A 21050-nucleotide genomic window follows, 5' to 3' on the forward strand; every position below is an offset into this window, starting at 1 on the left:
CACAGGGAGGCTGCCAAAATTAGGAGACAAAGAAATGTGGCCCAAATGAAAGAACAGAGCAAAACTCCAGAAAAAGAACTAAACAAAATGGAGACAAGCAATCTGCTAGATGTAGAGTTGAAAACACCAGTTAGAAGGAGGCTCAGTGAACTTAGTGAGAACTTCAACAGCATAGAAAAAAGGACATGGAAATCATAAAAAGAACCAGTTAGAATGAAGGATACATTCACTGAAATGAATAATTACAGAGAGTCAGCAGTAGAGTAGATGAAGCCAAGAATCAAATCAGAGATTTGGAATATAAAGAAGCAAAAAACACCCAGTCAGAACAGCAAAAAGAAAAATGAATAAAAAAAATGAGGACAGTGTAAGGAGCCTCTCAGACAACTTTAAGCACACCAGCATTTGCATAGTGGGGGTACTGGAAGAAGAGAGAGAGAGCAAGAAGTTTGAAAACCTATTTGAAAAAATAATGACAGAAAAATTCCCTAACTTGGTGAAGGAAAGAGACACAATGCCCTGGAAGCACAGAGGGTCCCAAACAGGATGAACTTAAAGAGGCCCACACCAGGACACATCATAATCTACACTAATAAAAGACAAAGATGCTAATTGACCATACCTCTGCTACACCCAAGCCTTGCCCACCAGCCAATCAGAGCGACTGTATGCAAATTAACCCAACCAAGATGGCAGCCACGGAGCTGGAGCAAGCAGGAGGCTTGGTTGCCCCGGTGATGGAGGAAGCCAAGCTTCCCGCCCGCCCTGGCCAGCTGTGGCCTCCACAAAAGGCAACAAAGTTTCAATTATAGAAGCTAAATAAATCCCAGATACCTGCTTCTAGCCAGCCTCCACTTGGAGCTTGGGTGGCTGGGGGCCATGGCCAGCCTGCAAACAGCCATCAGCCACTCACCCAGGCTGGCAAGGCACCCCAGGGGGGACCCCCAACCTGAAGGGTCTGTGGCCAGCCTGCAAACAGCCATCAGCCCCTCACCCAGGCTGGCCACACCCTCATGGGGTAAGGGTCCCCGCTGGGGGGCTTGACCAGCCTGCAAACAGCCATCAGCCCCTCACCCAGGCTGGCCAGGCATCCCAGCTGGACCCCCCTCCCTGAAGGGGCTGTGGCCAGCCTGAAAATGGCCCTCAGCCCCTCACCCAGGCTGGCCAGGCACCCCAGCGGGACCCCCACTCTGATCCGGGGCACCCTTCAGGGCAAACCAGCCGGCCCCCACCCATGCACCAGGCCTCTAATCCTATATAACAAAAGGGTAATATGCAAATTGACCCTAACAGCAGAGCGACTGGGAATCAATGGTCACTATGACACTGACCACCAGGGGGCAGACGCTCAATGCAGGAGCTGTCCCCCTGGTGGTCAGTGTGCTCCCACAGGGAGAGCTCTGCTCAGCCACAAGGCAGGCTGACGGCTGCCAGTACAGCGGTGGTGGTGGGAGCCTCTCCTGCCTCCTCAGCAGCGCTAAGGATGTCCGACTGTAGCTTAGGCCTGCTTCCCGCTGAAAAGTGGACATCCCCCGAGGCTCCCAGGCTGCCAGAGGGATGTCTGACTGCCAGCTTAGGCCCAATCCCCCGGGGAGCGGGTTTAAGCCAGCAGGTGGTCATTCCCCGAGGGGTCCAAGACTGGGAAAGGGCACAAGCCGAACTGAGGGACCCTCCCGAGTGCACAAATTTTTGTGCACCAGGCCTCTAGTTAAAATATAAAAGGGTAAAGACAAAGAATCTTAAAAGCATCAAGAGAAAAGAAAGCAGTTAGTTACCTACAAGGAAGCCCCATAAGAGTGTCAGCTGATTTCTCAACAGAAACTTTGCAGGCCAGAAGGGATTGGCAAGAAATATTAAAGTGATGAACAGCAAGGACCCGCAATCAAGGTTATTCTACCTAGTAAAGCTATCATTTAGAATTGAAGGACAGATAAAGAGCTTCATAGACAAGAAAAAGCTAAAGGAGTTCATCACCACCAAACCAGTATTACAATAAATGTTAAAGGGTCTTCAAGAAGAAGAGGAAGAAGTAGGGGAGTGGGGAGGGGCAGAAGGAAGAGGAACAAGAGAAAAAATATGAACAATAAAATGGCGAATACTACAGTGTTGGAGGGAGAAAATGGTGACCAGCAGGAAGGTAGGGAGGGAGAGAGTGTGAGAGCGCAAGGAAGTGATAGAGGAGTGTGTGGACGTGTGTGGTGTGTGTGTATGAGCTAGGGACAGTTAGATTCTGCAGGTCTTCTAAGGAGCTGCTAAACCAGGGAAGTCTTAGGCGGCGGAGTCCCGCTCCCTGCCCGGACACTCCTGGGTGGCCAGCACAGGCACAGCGACCACACCATCTTGGGAAACAGAGCTGTTTGAGACTAGGATCCTGGCCTCAGCACCACCCAGTCTGATCTCAGACGCATACCAGGACCCTGCAGCCACTGGGGACAGAGACCTGTGACCACAGCTACAGACCTGCAGACACCAAAAGTTCAGAAATCCCCGCAGCAGATCCGTGAGTAACAGAGCCCATCCCCGCTTCCCGCAGGCTTGCGGGCAGCGCCAGAGTAACTAACTGATAGACCCACCCCTTGCCGGTGCCTCAGCGCTCCAGGAACTTTAGCCTGGAAGTGCGCGAGCACCTTGGAACTGATCCCGCATAGGGCTGGGTTCAGGAGTCCTGGCCTGGGAGCAATTGTGTGAACATCCGGAACTGGTCCTATGCACACTGCCGGTTTCGGAGCCCTGGGCTGGGAGCAATCCCGCGAACACCGGGATCTGGTCCTGCTCACACTGCCTGCTCCAGGAGCCCTGGGCTGGGAGCAAACACGCGAACCCCAGGAACTGATCCTACGCACACTGCTGGCTTCGGAGCCCTGGGCTGAGAGCAATCACGGGAACACCGGGAATTTGTCTCGCGTAGCACAGGCCCAGGGACCCCGATTCTCTGGGCAGGAGGCAGCACCAAGCACCAGTGACTTGACTGTGTTTCTTATCACCTGTGCCTGAGATCCTGATTCCCTGTGTATTTATACTAAGAGCCAGTGACTCCAATTCCTGGTGCAAGGGCACACAGGGACCCTGATTCTCAAAGCAAGGTTGCGCAAAGCAACAGAGACTCTAATACTGGATTCTTGGGGAACTCTGACTCCTGGCGCACGCTAGGGGGTTCTGGTTTTCAACATGCTTCAGGGGGGTCTCTGTTCCAGCATGGTGCAGGCAGGGTCCCTGATTCTAAGGGCGCGTACGAGGACACATTGAGCGCTGACTACACTGACTCTGAGCGAGCCTGGTTCCCACCAACCCACAACAACCAGACATCTTAGTGTCAGAGCTCTTCAGTGACACTAGGGAGGTGGGAGGCTCCCACTGCACACAGCCCAGGCCCACGCAACTCGACGTTTGAACCATCGGGAGATAATCAGAATGAAGAGACGACACAACACCCAGAGGAAATACAATGAGGAGTCACCAAGAAAGGAAATTAATGAAGTTGAAGCATGCAACATGACAGAAAAAAAATTCAGAATAATGGTTGTACAATTCATTCACCGGATGGATGAGAAAATCAACAACCTATGCAAGAATCAGGAAGAAATGAAAAGTGATATAGCTACAATCAAAAACACCATGGAAAGTTTCAACAGCAGACTAGAAGAAGCAGAGGACCGAATTAGTGAATTAGAAGATAAGGCAGAGAAACAAGCTTAATCTGAACAGCAACTGGAGAAAAAAATTAAAAAGCAGGAGGAGAGCCTAAGGGAGCTTCGGAACAACATGAAACGAAGTAACATACGCATAATAGGGCTGCAAGAAGGACAAGAAGAGCAGCAAGGATTAGAAAATCTATTTGAAGAAATAATGTCAGAAAACTTCCCAGATATGGGGAAGAAAAAAGTTACACAAGTACAGAGAGTCCCAGGCAAGATGAACCCCAAAAGACCCACACCAAGACACGTCATAATAACGATGGCAAATGTACAAACAAAGACAGAATCTTAAAGGCTGCAAGAGAGAAACAGAGAGTTACCTACAAAGGATCCCCCATCAGATTATCAAATGATTTCTCAACAGAAACACATCGGGCCAGAAAAGAATGGACAGAAATTTACAAAGTGATGAAAGCAAAGGGCTGAATCCAAGAATACTCTATGCAGCAAGGCTATCGTTCAAAATTGAAGGGGAAATAAGAAGCTTCACAGACAAAAAAAGGCTAACGGAGTTTATCACCACCAAGACAGCAATGCAAGAAATGCTAAAGGGACTGGTGTAAAAAGAAGAAATAAAAATCTCAGAAAGAAAACAGCCACACAAAAAAGGAAATGGCTACAAACAAGTACCTTTCAATAATAACTTTAAATGTAAATGGACTAAATGGTCCAATCAACAGAAATCGAGTGGCTGAATGGATAAAAAAACATGACCCATATATTTGCTGTCTACAAGAGACCCACCTCATTAGAAGGGACTCACACAGACTGAAAGTGAAGGGATGGAAAAATATCTTTCAGGCAAATGGAAATGAAAAAAAAGCTGGGGTAGCAGTACTTATATCGGACAAAATAGACCTCAAAGTGAAGGCCTAACAAGAGATAAGGAAGGCCACTTCATAATACTAAAGGGATCAATACAACAAGAGGATATAACCCTGATAAACATATATGCACCCAATGCAGGAGCACCCACATACATAAGAAAACTCCTGGAAGATATCAGGGGGGAGATCGACAACAATACAGTCATAGTAGGGGACTTTAATACACCACTGACAGCACTGGATAAATCCGGTAGACAAAAACTCAGCAAAGAAACAGCAATCCTAAATGACTCACTAGATCAGATGGACTTAGTTGACATCTTCAGAACACTTCATCCCAAGGCCACAAAATATACGTTCTTCTCAAGTGCTCATGGGACATCTTCAAAAATAGACCACATATTGGGTCACAAACGAAGTCTCCCCAAATTCAAGAAGATTGAAATCATACCAAGCATCTTCTCAGATCACAATGGCATAATATTAGAAATAAACTACAATAAAAACAACCCAAAATACTCAAACACCTGGAAGCTGAATAGCATGCTATTAAATATTGATTGGGTTACCAATGAGATCAAAGAAGAAATTAAAAACATCCTGGAAACTAATAACAATGAAAACACAACGATCCAAAACCTTTGGGACACAATGAAAGCAGTCCTGAGAGGGAAGTTTATAGCTCTACAGGCCTATCTCAAAAAATAAGAAAAAATGGTGGTAAATCATCTAAATCTACAGCTCAAAGAATTAGAAAGAGAGCAACAAGAAAAGCCCAGAGTGAGCAGAAGGAAGGAGATAATAAAGATTAGAGCAGAAATAAATGACATAGAGACCAAAAAAACCAATACAGAAAATCAATGAAACCAAGAGCTGGTTCTTTGAAAGGATAAACAAGATTGACAAACCTCTAGCCAGGCTCACCAAGAAGCAAAGAGAAGGACCCAAATCAACAAAATCAGAAATGATAGAGGCGAAATAACAACAGATCCCACAGAAATACAAATGATTGTTAAAAAATACTATGGACAACTCTACTCCAACAAACTGGACAACCTGGAGGAAATGGACATATTCCTAGAAAAATACAACATTCCAAAACTTAATCAGGAAGAATCTAAAAATCTCAATAGGCCAATAACTATGGAAGAAATTGAAGCAGTCATCAAAAAGCTTCCAGCAAACAAAAGCCCAGGACCAGACGGCTTCACAGGGGAGTTTTACGAAACAGTCAAGGAAGAACTAAAACCTATCCTCCTCAGACTACTACAAAAAATCCAAGAGGAAGGAACACTTCCAAGCTCATTCTATGAAGCCAGCATCACCCTAATACCAAAACCAGGTAAAGACAACACAAGGAAAGAGAATTACAGGCCAATATCTCTCATGAACATAGATGTCAAAATCCTCAACAAAATCTTAGCAAATCAGATCCAGCAGTACATCAGAAAGATCATACACCACGACCAATTAGGATTTATCCCAGGGATGCAAGGATGGTACAATATCCGCAAATCAATAAACGTGATACATCACATAAACAAATTGAAAGAAAAAAACCACATAGTCATATCAATTGATGCAGAAAAAGCGTTTGACAAAATTCAACACCCATTTTTGATAAAAACTCTCAGCAAGGTGGGAATTGAAGGATCATTCCTCAACATAACAAAAGCCACATATGACAAACCCACAGCCAACATCATACTCAATGGACAAAAACTAACACCATTTCCCCTAAGAACAGGAACAAGACAGGGATGCCCACTCTCACCACTCCTGTTTGACATAGTACTGGAAGTATTAGCCATTGCAATTAGACAAGAAGAAGAAATAAAAGGCATCCAGATTGGAAAAGAAGAAGTAAAACTGTCTTTATTTGCAGATGACATGATATTATACTTAAAAAACCCTAAAGACTCCATCAAAAAACTATTAGACTTAATAAAAGAATTTGGCAATGTAGCAGGATACAAAATTAATGCCAAGAAATCTATGGCATTTCTATACAACAATAGTGAATTTGCAGAAAGAGAGACTGAAAAAGCAATCCCATTTACCATCGCACCAAAAAAATTAAGCTACCTAGGAATAAACTTAACTAAAGAGGTAAAAGACCTCTACTCAGAAAACTACAGAACATTGAAAAAAGAGATAGCGGAAGACATAAAGAGATGGAAGAACATACCATGTTCTTGGATTGGTAGAATCAACATCATTAAAATGTCCATACTGCCCAAAGCAATCTATAAATTCAACGCACTTCCCATTAAAATACCAATGGCATATTTCACAGACCTAGAACGAATTCTCCAAAAATTCATCTGGAATAAAAAACGACCCCGAATAGCTGCAGCGATCCTGAGAAAGAACAAAGTAGGTGGGATCTCAATACCAGATATCAAGCTGTATTACAAAGCCACTGTTCTCAAAACTGCCTGGTACTGGCACAAGAACAGACATATAGATCAATGGAATAGAATAGAGAGCCCAGAAATCAGCCCCAACCAATATGCTCAATTAATATTTGACAAAGGAGGCAAGAACATACAATGGAGCCAGGATAGTCTCTTCAATAAATGGTGTTGGGAAAATTGGACAGATACATGCAAGAAAATGAAACTAGACTACCAACTTACACCATACACAAAAATAAACTCAAAATGGATAAAGGACTTAAATATACGACGAGAAACCATAAAAATACTAGAAGAATCCAAAGGCAACAAAATCTCAGACATATGCCAAAGCAATTTCTTCACCGATACAGATACTAGGGCATTGGAAACTAAAGAGAAAATAAGCAAATGGGACTTCATCAAAATAAAAAGTTTCTGCACAGCAAAAGAAACCATCAACAAAACAATAAAAAAGCCCACTACATGGGAGAACATATTTGCCAATGCTATCACTGATAAGGGTTTAACCTCCAACATTTATAGGGAACTCATACAACTCAACAAAAAGAAGATAAACAATCCAATCAAAAAATGGGCAAAGAGCCGAAACCGGTTTGGCTGAGTGGATAGAGTGTCGGGTTGCGGACTGGGGGGTCCCAGGTTCGAGTCCGGTCAAGGGCATGTACCTGGGTTGTGGGCACATCCCCAGTGGGGGATGTGCAGGAGGCAGCTGATCAATGTTTCTCTCTCATCGATGTTTCTAACTCTCTATCTCTCTCCCTTCCTCTCTGTAAAAAATCAATAAAATATATTTTTTAAAAAAAGGGCAAAGGACCTAAATAGACACCTTTTAAAAGAGGACATTCAGAAAGCCAAGAGACATATGAAAACATGCTCAAAGTCGCTAATCATCCGAGAGATGCAAATCAAAACAACAGTGAGGTACCATCTCACACCTGTCAGAATGGCTATCATCAACAAATCAACAAACGACAAGTGCTGGAGAGGATGTGGAGAAAAAGGAACATTTGTGCACTGCTGGTGGGAATGCAGACTGGTGCAGCCACTATGGAAGACAGTATGGAGTTTCCTCAAAAAACTACAGATGGAACTCCCATTTGACCCTGTGATCCCACTTCTAGGAATATATCCCAAGAAACCAGAAACACCAGTCAGAAAGGATATATGCACCCCTATGTTCATAGCAGCACAATTCACCATAGCTACGATCTGGAAACAGCCTAAGTGCCCATCTGTAGATGAATGGATTAGAAAACAGTGGTACATCTACATGATGGAATACTATGCTGCTGTAAAAAAGAAGGAACTCTTACCATTTGCAACAGCATGGATGGAACTGGAGAGCATTATGCTAAGTGAAATAAGCCAGTCAATGAAGGAAAAATACCACATGATGTCACTCATTTCTGGATAATAAAGACCATTATAAACTTATGAACAAAAATAGATACAGAGGCAGAGCTGCCTCGAGCAGACTGTCAAACTACAGCAGGAAGTCCGGGAGGATGGGAGGACAGGAGGGAGGTGGGTAAGAGATCAGCCGAAGGACTTGTATGCATGCATATAAGCATAACCAATGGACATAAGCCACTGTGGGGTAGAGGAGGCCAGGGGATTGTCAAGGGCGGTGAAAAAAAAAAAAGGAGACATATGTAATACTCTTTGTAATACTTTAAGCAATAAAAAAAAAAAATGAAAAAAAAAACACAATAAAATGGCAATAATTACATATCTATCAACAATTGAACCTAAAAAAAATAAATGAACAAGCACAGCAGAAACAGACTCATAGATACAGAGAACATTTTAGTGGTTGCCAGATTGGAGCGGGGCTGGGTAAATGGGTGAAAGAGGTGAAGGGCTTAAGAAGTACATATTGGTAGTTACAGAACAGTCACAGAGATGTAAATTACAGCATAGGGCAGTGGTCGGCAAACTCATTAGTCAACAGAGCCAAATATCAACCATACTTCTTCAAAATAGACTCGCCCAGGCCGAAAACTGACTTCTGCGCATGGGCCACGAAGTTTCGATAGCACTGTATGTGCGTGCCTGCACATGGTATTTTGTGGAAGAGCCACACTCAAAGGGCCAAAGAGCCGCATGTGGCTCGTGAGCCGCAGTTTGCCGACCAGGGGCATAGGGGATATGGTCAGTAATCTAATCTAATAAAAGAGAAACATGGTAATTGGCATACGACCGCTACTCTTCCCATTGGCTAATCAGGGTGATATGCAAATTAACTGTCAGCCAAGATGGCTGTGGGCAGCCAGGAAGCTTGAAACTAACATGAGGCTTGCTTGCTTCAGTGACGGAGGACTCCAACGTTCCCCGCCTGCCACTGCAGGCCTCCGAGCTGCAAGCAACTATGTAACAAACATAGAAGCTAAACAAAACCCCAGAAACCTGCTGGGCTTCAGCCAGCAGGATCGCAACATTGTAAGCAAAGGCCAGAAACCTACTTTCAGCAGCGGAGGCCTAAGAGCTGGAGCCAAGCCTCAAAGCTAAAGCTGGCCCAGAATAAAAAAAAAAAAAAAGAATAAAAGGAGCGGTTGGGAACTTCAGTCACCCCCAGCCTGAAAACAGCCCTCAGCTCCTCACCCAGACTGGCTAGGCACCCCAGTGGGGACCCCCACCCTGATCCAGGACACCCTTCAGGGCAAACCAGCCGGCACCCACCTATGCACCAGGCCTCTACCCTATATAGTAAAAGGGTAATATGCCTCCCAGCACCGGGATCAGCGGAGCCGCGAGGCCTCCTGGCACCAGGATCAGCGTGACAGGGGGCAGCGCCCAAACCCCCTGATCGCCCTGCGGCTCTGTGTGTGACAGGGTGAGGCGCCCCAACCCCCTGATCAGCCCTGCTTTGTGTGTAACAGGGTGCGGCGCCCCAACCCCCCTTCCTCCCCATGGGCCCTGCTCTGTGTGTGACAGGGTAGAGCCATAACCTCCCCATTGGCCCTGCCCTGAGTGTGAGAGTGGCGGCACCCCAACCCCCTGATCGGCCCTCCTCTGTGGGTGATAGAGGGCAGTGCTCCAACCCCCTGATTGGCCCTGCTCTGTGTGTGACAGGGGGTGGCGCCGCAACCTCCCCATCGACCCTGTCTTGAGTGTGACAGGGGATGGTGCCCCAACCCCCCAATCGGCCCTACCCTGAGCGTGACTGAGGGTGGAATCACAACCTCCCAATTGCCCTGCTCTGTGTATGACAGGGGGCGGCGCCCCAACTCCCCAATCAGCCCTGCTCTGAGCCCGACCAGGGGCTGCACCTAGGGATTGGGCCTGCCCTCTGCCACCCGGGAGCAGGCCTAAGCCAGCAGGTCATTATCTCCTGAGGGGTCCCAGACTGCGAGAGGGCACAGGCCGGGCTGAGGGACCCCCCTCCCCCACCGAGTGCACAAATTTTTGTACACCGGGCCTCTAGTATTCTAATAACTATGTATGGTGTCAGATGAGTGTGAGATTTATTGGGATGATCACTTGGTAAATTATATAATGTCTAATCACTGGTGTGTACACCTGAAACTAAAAAATAATGTATGTCAACTGTAATTGAAATTGAAAAATGATTTTAAAAAGTTTAAAAATAGTTTCAGGTGTACAGCATAGTGAATAGACATTTATATACCTCATGAAGTGATCACCCTGTTGAATCTAGTATGTAGGTTAAGATTCTTGTTGAAGAAAGCAAGTTAGGCACAAGATGCCTTTAAGATGAAGGATCTTCTAAAATTTCAAGTTCAAACCAAGTCACATCTTATCTTTGAAATCTTCCCTGACCACTCTCACCCCCCACCCCCCCTGCTTTTTAAAAACGTTTCTAGATGGAGGTTTCTCAACGTAGGTAGTATTGACATTCCCTTTCAAGGGAAGATAATTCTTTATGGCAAAAGGCTTTCTAACGCTTCATAGGATGTTTAGCAGCATCCCTGGCCTCCACCCACTATATGCCAGCAGAACTCTCCAAGTTGTGACAACCAAACATATCTCTAGCCAGTGCCAGATATCCCTTGGAAGGGGTAGAACTGTTCTGGGGGCATCTTTCCAATCTTCCCTTCCTCTGTGTGTTCATCCATCAAATAAGTTGCCTACCTTATCTGTTTTCTGGTCTGTGAAAGTAAGATAGGGGATTGAAGGACTTGGTAAGAAGTGTGTAAAGGGTTTCGTGCTGCATGGTGCATATGAGTACTCATTAAGCCCAGTAGTGTCTGTGCACTTTCTACATATCTAGCACTCTGCCAGGTCTGGGGGTGCTGCCTGGAAAGGGAGGCCTGGCCTCTGCTCCCAGATTCTCCGGCTTTGGGGAAGGTCCCTGTGTAAATAAATGCCCACATGCATCTCAGTAGGTACTGTTGAGAGTCAAATTAGATGCAAAGTGTGAATGGACCACAGAGTTTGGGGGAGCGAAACCCTGGGAAGGTTGGAGGTGAATTGTGTAGGACAGAGGTCAGGACAGTTTCTTAGAAGACATGATGGTTGCCTGATCCTTGAGGATGTGAGGTTTGCTAGGAAGGGAAGGCCATTTTATTTTGAAAGCGACTGAAGCTCAGACAGGGGTAGGTTGCAGAATGTAAAGGATCCTGTGTGTCATGTGTGGGATTTGCACTTGGCCTTAGAACAGAGGGCGCTGAGGAAGGAGTTTGTGCAGTGAAGTGATAGGAGCTCACCTGCAGGACTCTGGGGGGTGGCGTGGGGGTGGGGGGGCATTTGCTCTTCTTGGGAACAAATGACCAAAATTTGAGGCCACAAAGGTGCCAGGCACTCCTCTGAACACTTCATATTTTCCAGCTCATTTCACGTGCAGGGGATGAGACTATGGGACAGAGTGAACACACATATGCATGCACACAGACATGTCCTTAGTATGTAGCAGAGCCAGAGTCTGAGCTCCAACCTGGTCCCAGAGTTCACTGTCTTGGCTGGGGGTTAGCAAACTGTGAAAGGCTAGAGAGTGAACGTTGTAGGCTCTGCTGTCTGTACAGTCTCTACTGCAGTTACTCAGCTCTGCCATTGTTGCTCTAAGCAGTCTTAGATGGTGTGTAAATGAATGGACATAGCTGTGTTGTAATAAAACTTTATTTAGAAAAACTGGCAGTGGGCCAGAGTTGTCCCCGGGACTAGTTTAGTTTACCCATCCTTGCTCTTGGCCACTGTTCTATTTCCCATCTTAAGTCACTTTTTTAAAAGTGACAGATTTTAAAAAGATTTGTTCATTTTTATTGATATGTTATATCATGGAATTCACCTGTTTAAAGTGTATAATTCAGTGTTTTTTCATATCTTCACAAAATTGTGCAATCATTACCACTAATTGTAGGACATTTTTATCACTGTGAAAAATAAACCCATACTCATTAGTAGTCACTTTTCATTCTTTCCTCTCTCCAGCCCGTGGCAACCACTGATCTACTTTCTGTGTGAATAGATTTGCCTATTGTGGGCATTTCATATAGACAAAATCAGACACTCTGTGACCTTCTGTGACTGGCTTTTATTGCACATAATGTGTTTCAGGTTCATCCCTGAAGTAGCATGTGCTTCTTGGGTATAGACCCAGGAGTGGAAATAATTTTTATTTGAGGAACCACCAGGCTTTCTTCCACAGCAGCTATCCTATTTTACATTCCCACCTGCAATGCATGAGGCTTCCAGTGTTTCTACATCCTCACTAACACTTGTTATTGTTCATCTTCTTCTTTATAGTTGAGTCATTTTTCTGCTAGGTGTGCATCCTTTCCCTTAGGCGGTTAGTGGCAATGTCAGGAGTGGGAAGGTGTTTGTTCCTGGCCTGTCCCTGCAGGACAGGTGCCCAGTGGCCCTTGGTAGTCACCTTTCCCACTCCTGAGGTTTCAGTGGCACATGAGACCAGTTCCAGAGTAGGAATTCGAGGTTCACCAGCTGGCCTACAAATGCTGGATCATTCATTAATTGCCCAGATCAGCAGTTCTCAACCTGTGGGTCGTGACCCCTTTGGGGGTCGAACGACCCTTTCACAGGTGTCGCCTAAGACCATCGGAAAACACATATATAATTACATATTGTTTTGTGATTAATCACTATGCTTTAATTATGTTCAATTTGTAACAATGAAATCGGGGGTCACCACAACATGAGGCACTGTATTAAAGGGTCGCAGCATTAGGAAGGTTGAGAACCACTGGTCCAGATCAAGGCCCCGCCTTTGCAGTAAGCATGTGGTTCACTACCTTCCTCATTGTTCACTGTGAGGGTGTCTCCCTTTCTAGTTGGTTAACCTTCCCCAGAAATCCTTGGATCAGAACCTCAGTTATCTCTTCTTTCTTTTCCCTGAGCCTTTGTCCTCTTTACTAGCCACAGTGTCCTTTGTCAAGAGGAACTTGACCTTTGTAACCTTTAACAGTCTCAGAAAGGACACATCTTATCTAGACTGGTTGGTGTTTGTCAAAAAGACTCTGCTTATGGCTCAAGAAGCATTGTTAGGTGCCTTCTGTATACCATGCACTGTGCCAGGCCCTTTACAAGTGCAGTCATTTACTCTCAATGGATAAAGCTTGTTGCATAGACAAGGAGGCTGAGGCCCAGAGCTTAAGTAACTTGCTCAAGGTCCCACAGCTCATGGGTGGCAGAGTATGGGTTGGAACTCAGGATGTCTGATTTTGTTGCTTGAGCTCTTGTCCCCCAGGGCACATCGCCTGTTTCCTGCTGCAGTGTGTTTCCTGGGTGGGCTCTGCACAGGGCTGGGGGCCATCCTTTTGGCCCAGGGGCATCTGCAGAGTGACTGTTTTGAGCTAATGTTTTTCACAGTATTTTTCAGCCCCCACACACCTCATACATGGCAAAATTAGACTAGCTCAGGGTCACCAGTGATGTCCCCCTCCTTTCCCCTCCCCCTTTCCTTATGCTGCATGTTCTTCTCAGACCACATTCCAGCGTTTCTTCCTATTTCTGCTTTCAAAAGCCCTGGTCCCTCTGGATATTCCCTTTTAGACATTCTCCCAGGGAGCTCTCCCTGACCACGAAGGAAAAATCTGTCCCTCCCTTCTGACACTACTGGGTTTGGGGCATTTTTCACTCTGCATTGTCCAGTCCAGCACTTGCAGAATAGAACAGGGCTGACCTCATTCTTCTGGCCTCTCTGTGTTTGACACTGGACTTTGGGCCCAGTGGGCATTCATCAGAGATTTGTTAAGTTGAATTGCTTAATGTTTTTCTGTGGTCCCCAGACCAGGACAGGGGAGGTACAGCCTCCGGAGATTGGACCCTGGGTTTTATTTCTCAATATTAACACTTGGCTGTGAGGCTGCAAGGTCATGGGCTTAGTCTGTCCCACATAGTATGTGCTAATAGCTACTTTTGGAATGGAAAAAGCAAAACTTTAGGCAGAAGTTTTTTTGACATCCCCCATCCCCTACCTTACCAGCCCCACATATTCCTGCTGCATGCATCAGTCTGAGATGTGCCACACATTCCTCTGTCCTCCCATTTGAACGTGGTGGGCATGCAGGAGAGTCTGGGTGGGGCAGCAAATCAGAACTATATGAAAACAAATTTCCTATTGCCATTTTTCATCTTAAGAGACCCCAGCAGGCCTCCCCCAGCCTCAGTCTTGTCCTCAGAAGGTCTTCTTGGATAGTACTTGCTCACGGGGGCTGTCCAGCGCTGCCTAGGCATCTCGCTGGGGCCCTTTCACCATTTGATCTTACCAACAACCCTGTGCATTGGTATTTTTATTCCTATTTTACAGTGAGAAAAGTGGTGCTCAGAGATGACCTGGGTAGGTCAGTACACTTTAGTGATGCTTAAATGGACATGTGCCAAAAAAGCTTTTGTATTGAATTTCTGGTCATGCTTTGACAGTCTGCTGCGATAATAGGGAAATCCATTCTTCTCCCAATTAAGTGGATTGCAGAGTCAGCATGCTTGGCTCTGCCACCAGAAGCGGGGGGGGGGGGGGGGGTGTTGGGTGGTTGGGTTGGCTTTGCTTTAGGCATTCCATTTTGACTCAGTGGGCAGGAGGTTCTCATAGTCAGAACCATTAAACAGAGGAATGGGCTATATTGGGAGTTGGTGAGCTGCTCCTCACTGGGTGAGCAGGAAAGGTGTAGGTCCCTGCAGCAGGGTGTGGTGTCCTTGGGTTGGACTCTTGCAACCAACATGCTTCACTGGCATGGGTTTTATCATCTACCTTCTTACCTAATGCCTGAATACTGGGGAGACAGGTTACTTTGGTCAAAATGCTTTGAGGTTTAAGAAATCACATACCTTTACCTTTTGTTTGCTCAAAATCATTTATTGAGCACCTATAATGTGTATCAGGCCCTGCCAAGGTACCGCAGAGATAAGTGGGACAGTCCTGTCCTCCTGAGTTCCCGGTAATGACAGTACTCAGACAGCTGAGCACACTCTGTATAGTGGGAGGGCCATGCGCCGGCACTGAGAGCATGGCTCTCCTGCCCGCTAGGCTGGGGTCCGGTTTTGGGGGGAGGAGGATACAGGATCCTTGCAGCTGCCTCCCTTCCTTGGTTTTTGCCCTGTCCTATTCCCTTTTGCACCCTATATGTTACTCATTGTCCACTCAGGAAAGAACTGGGTGAGTTGTCACAGCAGCTGGGTATTCTGGGTCCTCCCTTGGAGCTCCAAGCTTGTGTCCATTGTGCATGGGGTTTTTCTTCCCTTCTTCTGATCAGTTGCTAAGTTGATGGAAAGACATCTAAGGAATGGTAAGGAATGGTCTCCCTTCATAATAAGTGCCCTGAAAAGTAACGACAGTCACAATTTTGTGGAACTTTTGATAAGCACTGTTTAATTTGACCTCTGAAACCTCACAGGAGGTGTGGGGTACAGGATCACAGTCCTCTCTCACTCTATACACCATGCCCTGTGTGCTGGAAAACGACTTTCTAGGCTCCAGGTGCTCTGCTTTGGAGGCTGGACAGGCAGGGAATATAGATGATGGGGGTGGAGTGGATGTGGGACAATAGGGTGTGGTGGGGAAGGTGGCACACCTGTGATCATGTCCCTCTAGAGAGGCTGAGCCAGCTAGCTACTGCTCACAGGAAGGAATAGAGCCCAGGAGCTTGGACCTTTAGACTTTTCAAGAGCAACGCCAGATGCACATGGCTTCCCATCAGCCCCACCCTGGAGGCCAGGGGTCTCAGTGTCAAGGTGAAGAGACAAGAATCCCCCAGCCATTTGAAGCCAGCCAGCAGGTCGGGGATCTGCCTCTCCTCTGAAGTTTCTTTCCCTGTGTAGGGAGGTGGTAGCAAGAATGGATGAATCAGGTCTCAAGAGCTGCTGCCTAAACTGTAAAGTGCTTATAGGTGCTAGGGGTGATGGTGTTATGCACTACACTGAACCTGCTGTGAGCAAAGGGGGAGGTACAGCGGGAAGCACACAGCATTCATCTGAGACTGGTCTGGGTTCACATCCCAGCTTGGCCCCTCACAGCCTCGGGACCCTGATCCTTTAAGCCTCAATTTCCCACTGCCCTCACTCCTCCTTTGCAGGGGCCTGAGGACTCTCCCTTCCCTTGGCCCTAGGGAGTTAACTCCAGCATGTTTACCACCCTTCCCCCATCTGCTCTTATAGGGAACACATTCAGCACCCTGGCTGGACTGGTCTTTGACTGGACAATCATGAAGGACACGGAGGCCAGCCGCTTCTCCGACTCCCACAGTGCACTACGGTGAGAACTACCTCTCCTGGGAAGGGAAATGGGAAGGGGTGTCACTTGGCTCTGAACGGGCTGGGGGCTTTCATCGTGATCATTGCTGCTGTCAGTGAGGGGCGATTGCCAGTATGCCAGCCAACATTCCTCGGGACTGATTTAGGAAAAAGTGTTTTGGCCCACACAGTTGTGCGGGAATTTTGATGCTTTTGCAGCCCATTGGGTGTGTTCTGTAGCAGCTGTCAAGGAGGCTGAGTGTCCAACTATAGAAGAGAAAACTTGTCCCTGGCAATGGGGTACAGGGAAGGGTTCTGTGTGTCCCCAGAGGGCAGTCTCCTATTGGGGGATGGTTAATGGGGAGACAGGTTCCAGCTAAGAGAACATTCTCGGATGCAAGAGACTGTGTTCCCAGCACCAGAGTACAGATGGATTCCTCACCTATCTTGACTCATTAACTCTTCCCAATAGCTATGTGGGCTTACGTACCACGATTTTCTCCACTTTTCAGACAGAAACTGAGAGTTTGAAGCCTTTTGTCTCATATTAGTAAATGGCGTAGATAGAGTTTAAACCAGATCTGTATAAATCTTCACTATGAATATGGTAGCCACCACCTCATCCTGGCTGTTTGCATTTATGTTAGGTAGAATGAGGAGCCCAGGTCTTTAGGTACACTAGCTGCATCTGTGGTGCGTATCACTGTGCAGTCAGTGGCTACCACCTGTGGACAGCATGGGTGTGCATCCATCACACCTGCAGGTTCTGTGGGCCAGTGGGACAAAGAGCCAGGCCTGGGCTTTACCTCGGTGATACTACATTGTCTCATGCTTTATCAAGTATGTTTTAAAAGAGTGTAATCCCTCTGGGGGCAGAAATGTTGCAGCCATTTTCAGTCTATGGAAAAGTTGCAAGTACAGTACAAAAGGTGGTTTCCCTAAACCAGCGATTTTCAAGTGGCGTGCTGCAAGAATTTTTAAAACATGCAATAGCTGAATGGTTAGTCAGGGGCACGTTCCCTTAGATTAGGGGTCCTCAAACTACGGCCTGCGGGCCACATGCAAATACAAATATTGTATTTGTTCCCGTTTTGTTTTTTTACTTCAAAATAAGATATGTGCAGTGTGCATAGGAATTTGTTCATAGTTTTTTTTTAAACTATAGTCTGGCCCTCCAATGGTCTGAGGGACAGTGAACTGGCCCCCTGTTTAAAAAGTTTGAGGACCCCTGCCTTAGATCATCAAGTAAAAAAAATGACAACAGCCAACCCAACAAAGCCATCTGGTGTGAATGAATCAAAATTATAACTCTTTTTTGTCAAATTGGCAAAAATTATAACATGGCTTTTGATGTGCCACAGAATTTTAGTAATTCATTTATGTGCCACAAGATGACAAGGATGAAAATTGCTGCCCTAGAAGAGCAGGTTTGCCAGCCTGTTGCCCCATCACCCTGAGGACTTTAATGTGCATTTATTGCCACGAAGGGCACTTCCTGCATCTCCACAGCATACTCACCAAAATCTATAATCATAAAAGCGTAATATGCTAATTACACCAGATGTCCTTCTGGACATCCTTCCGGACAACCTTCCGAACGAAGCCAGAGCTGCAAGGGAAGCCCAGGTCTCGGGTGCCTGCTGGCAGCTGGAGTGAAGCCCGGGTTCTGGGTGCCTGCCAGCAGCCAGAGGGAATCTGGTGCTGGCAGCCTGGGGAAGGAAGGCCTACTCTTGCACGAATTTTGTGCATTGGGCCTCTAGTTAGGAAATAAACATTGATGCATACAAGACTTCATTCAAATTGACCAATTATTCTAGTTCCATCCTTTGTGGCAAAAACCCAGCCCAGAGTCCCTCCATGTTGTCCTGTCACTTAGTCACTATCAGCCTGGAACTGTTTCATGGATCTCAGCATGTGGGAAGACTGCAGTCCAGTTATGTTGTAGGAGGTCTCTCATTTGGGGTTTGTTTAATGTTCACTCCCAATTAGACTCAGAGCTTTGCATCTTTGGCAGGAATATAAAAAAGATGAGATTCTGTATTCTTCTAATTGCATCGTGTTACGATTTTGCTGGCCCATCACTGATGTTGATGTTGGTCCATCACTGTCATCACTTGGATTGGGTGTCTGCCAAAGACCCCAATATAAAGTCACGTTCTTACCCCCTTGCAATTTTTAAGTATTTTGTGGGGAGCTAAGAGTCCGGTATTTATCCCTCTAAAGGTCTAACTTAGGGCTGTAGGACACACCCAGCCTTGGCTCACAGCATCTCCTGGCAGACACCCTTATGTCCTGACCCTGCACCCCTAGGCACCTTCCTGGGCCAGAGCTCTTCCCGGGACTGGGACCATCAATGTGTTACCTGGAAGAGCTCTGGAATTGTTGGTATCTCATAAAGCCTGGGACATGGGCTTGGCAGTCAAAGGTCTGGATTCCAGTCCCGACCTGGTCACTTCCTGCCTGGGGTCTTAGTGAAGGAATGTGATCCTCTGAGCATCAGCTTCCCTCTGAGGGTGGCCCTGTGGGTCAGCACATGGACTGTGTTCAGAGCCCCTGCTGGGCCTGTGCACACTAGATGTTCAGGGAATGCTGGTTCACGGGCCCTTATTGTGCAGACTGCCAGGCTTCATGCAAACAAAGATCTGGACCAGGGTCCATGAATGTGCAATTTTCATAAGGATGTTGGCAAGTCTGATATAGGAAGTTTCAGGGACACATTTCTAAGCAGCACCAACTAGGGCAACACCTCTCATTTTAGCACGTGGTACCTACCAGTAGTACTTTTTGTGTCACTGGCCTGTTCTCTGCCACAACAGGCCCCTGAGCGCCCAGTCACCCCATATCTGAGTCCACAGCTAACTGAAATCCCAGGTACTAAGGCATATTGGAACTAGTGTATTGGGTTTTCATTAAACTCAGCATATGACACCTGTAAGATAGGACAAGGAGATAGATCATGGTGCAGTACAGCACCCAGCAGACCTCGGGGAGAAGGAAAGCATCTCCAGTGGATGGCTCTTGTTCAGGCAGTAAGGTGGGCTTATTTATAAATCACAGACTGTAGGTAACAGACTGTTTCAAAAGGGTCCCTTAAGCCAGCCATACTTGCCAAAGAACACTCTGGGGAGACCCCACACATCTCGACTTCTCTCCCCACCTGGGCGTTCCCCCACAGCCCAACCCTAAAAAGGATAAGGTGTGATATGATTCCCTAGTCCTGATGCATTGGGTCATTGAGACTCATTTCCCAGAGGCAGGAGGTAGCCCAAGGGTGGACCGGAACATGGCAAGTGGCCCTAGGGAGCCTGATGGGCATTTTTGACATCACCCTGGCTGAGTCTGTTGTCTGGGGCCTGCTTCTTAGTCTCCATGGGCCTCATCTTTCACATCTGTGAGAGTGAAGCATTTCTACTAAGTGGGTGATCCTCAAATTTCAGTGTTTATCATAATCACATGTAGATTTTGATAAAATGCAGACTGCCAGGCTTCATGCAAACAAAGATCTGGATCAGGGCCCATGAATGTGCAATTTTCATAAGGATGTTGGCGAGTCTGATAAGGAAGTTTCATGGACACATTTCTAAGCAGCACCAACTAGGGCAACACCTCTCATTTTAGCACCTGGTACCTACAGGAGTCCTGATAGACAGTGGATGTGTGAGGTTCTTTGGTTCCACACATCAGGTCTGATGACATGTGCTTTTCCAGAATCCTCCCGTTCCTGGAGTCTACCTACACACCTCCTTCCTATATATTAGAAATGGAGAAGGCGGCCAAGCAAGGGGACACCGTCCTGGTGTCCGGGATGAAGACCGGGAGTGCCAAGCTCAAGGCTCGCATCCAGGAGGCTGTGTATCAGGTGGGCCTGGGCGCGGGAGGTGCTGGGCTTCCTGGGGAGGGGGCAGGATGCCTGTTCACCCCATATGCACATTTCCTCATGGAAGTGAGATGCCCAGCCGTGAAAGTTTCACTGTCATGAAAGGGGAACTTCAAGGTGTGATTCCATGTTTTTGTTAGTTTGGTTTGGGTTTGGGGGCCACAGCTTAGTGAGAGGTAGTTGAGGCACCAGAGTGCACCATCTGGAGTCACAAACATTTGTTCCATTCTCAGTTTTGAAGGAGGTTCAGGAGCACTGGGATTTTCATTAATTAGCTTACTTTCAACAACTACCCCCTGTGCCAATATAGGGACACATCCGAGCATTGGGCACTCTGCGAACAATCCTGAGTTGCCCTCCATGCTGTCTCTTCCTGTGCCCAACAGAAGCCCTGAGACTGGCGGTTCCATTTGTGAAGGACTAGTGCTCCTCACCCTCCCTCCACCCCCAGTGTTGCCCTGGTCTCACCAGCACCTACTTTTCCATCAGTGCCTTGTTTTGAGAGGGGTACGATAGGAAAAGGGTGGGTTTTGTCACAGTCTTGGCTCTTTCTAGATTCTTGTGAGAAGATGTCTGCCCTGCCTGCAAA

At 46.7% G+C, this 21050-nt stretch overlaps 1 protein-coding gene across 1 annotated transcript in view; it reads left to right on the forward strand.

Annotated features, from left to right (window-relative positions):
- Window positions 1–21050, forward strand: part of NUP210 (nucleoporin 210) — a 128354-nt gene that overhangs the window by 20143 nt on the left and 87161 nt on the right. The window contains exons 4-5 of the mRNA XM_081086167.1: window positions 16510–16606; window positions 20293–20443. Of these exons, the coding sequence (XP_080942293.1) occupies window positions 16510–16606; window positions 20293–20443 (248 nt within the window). The remainder of the gene's footprint in view (window positions 1–16509; window positions 16607–20292; window positions 20444–21050) is intronic.

Source organism: Myotis nattereri (assembly GCF_964212035.1).
Source record: "Myotis nattereri genome assembly, chromosome: 3".
Taxonomy (NCBI): Eukaryota; Metazoa; Chordata; class Mammalia; order Chiroptera; family Vespertilionidae; genus Myotis; species Myotis nattereri.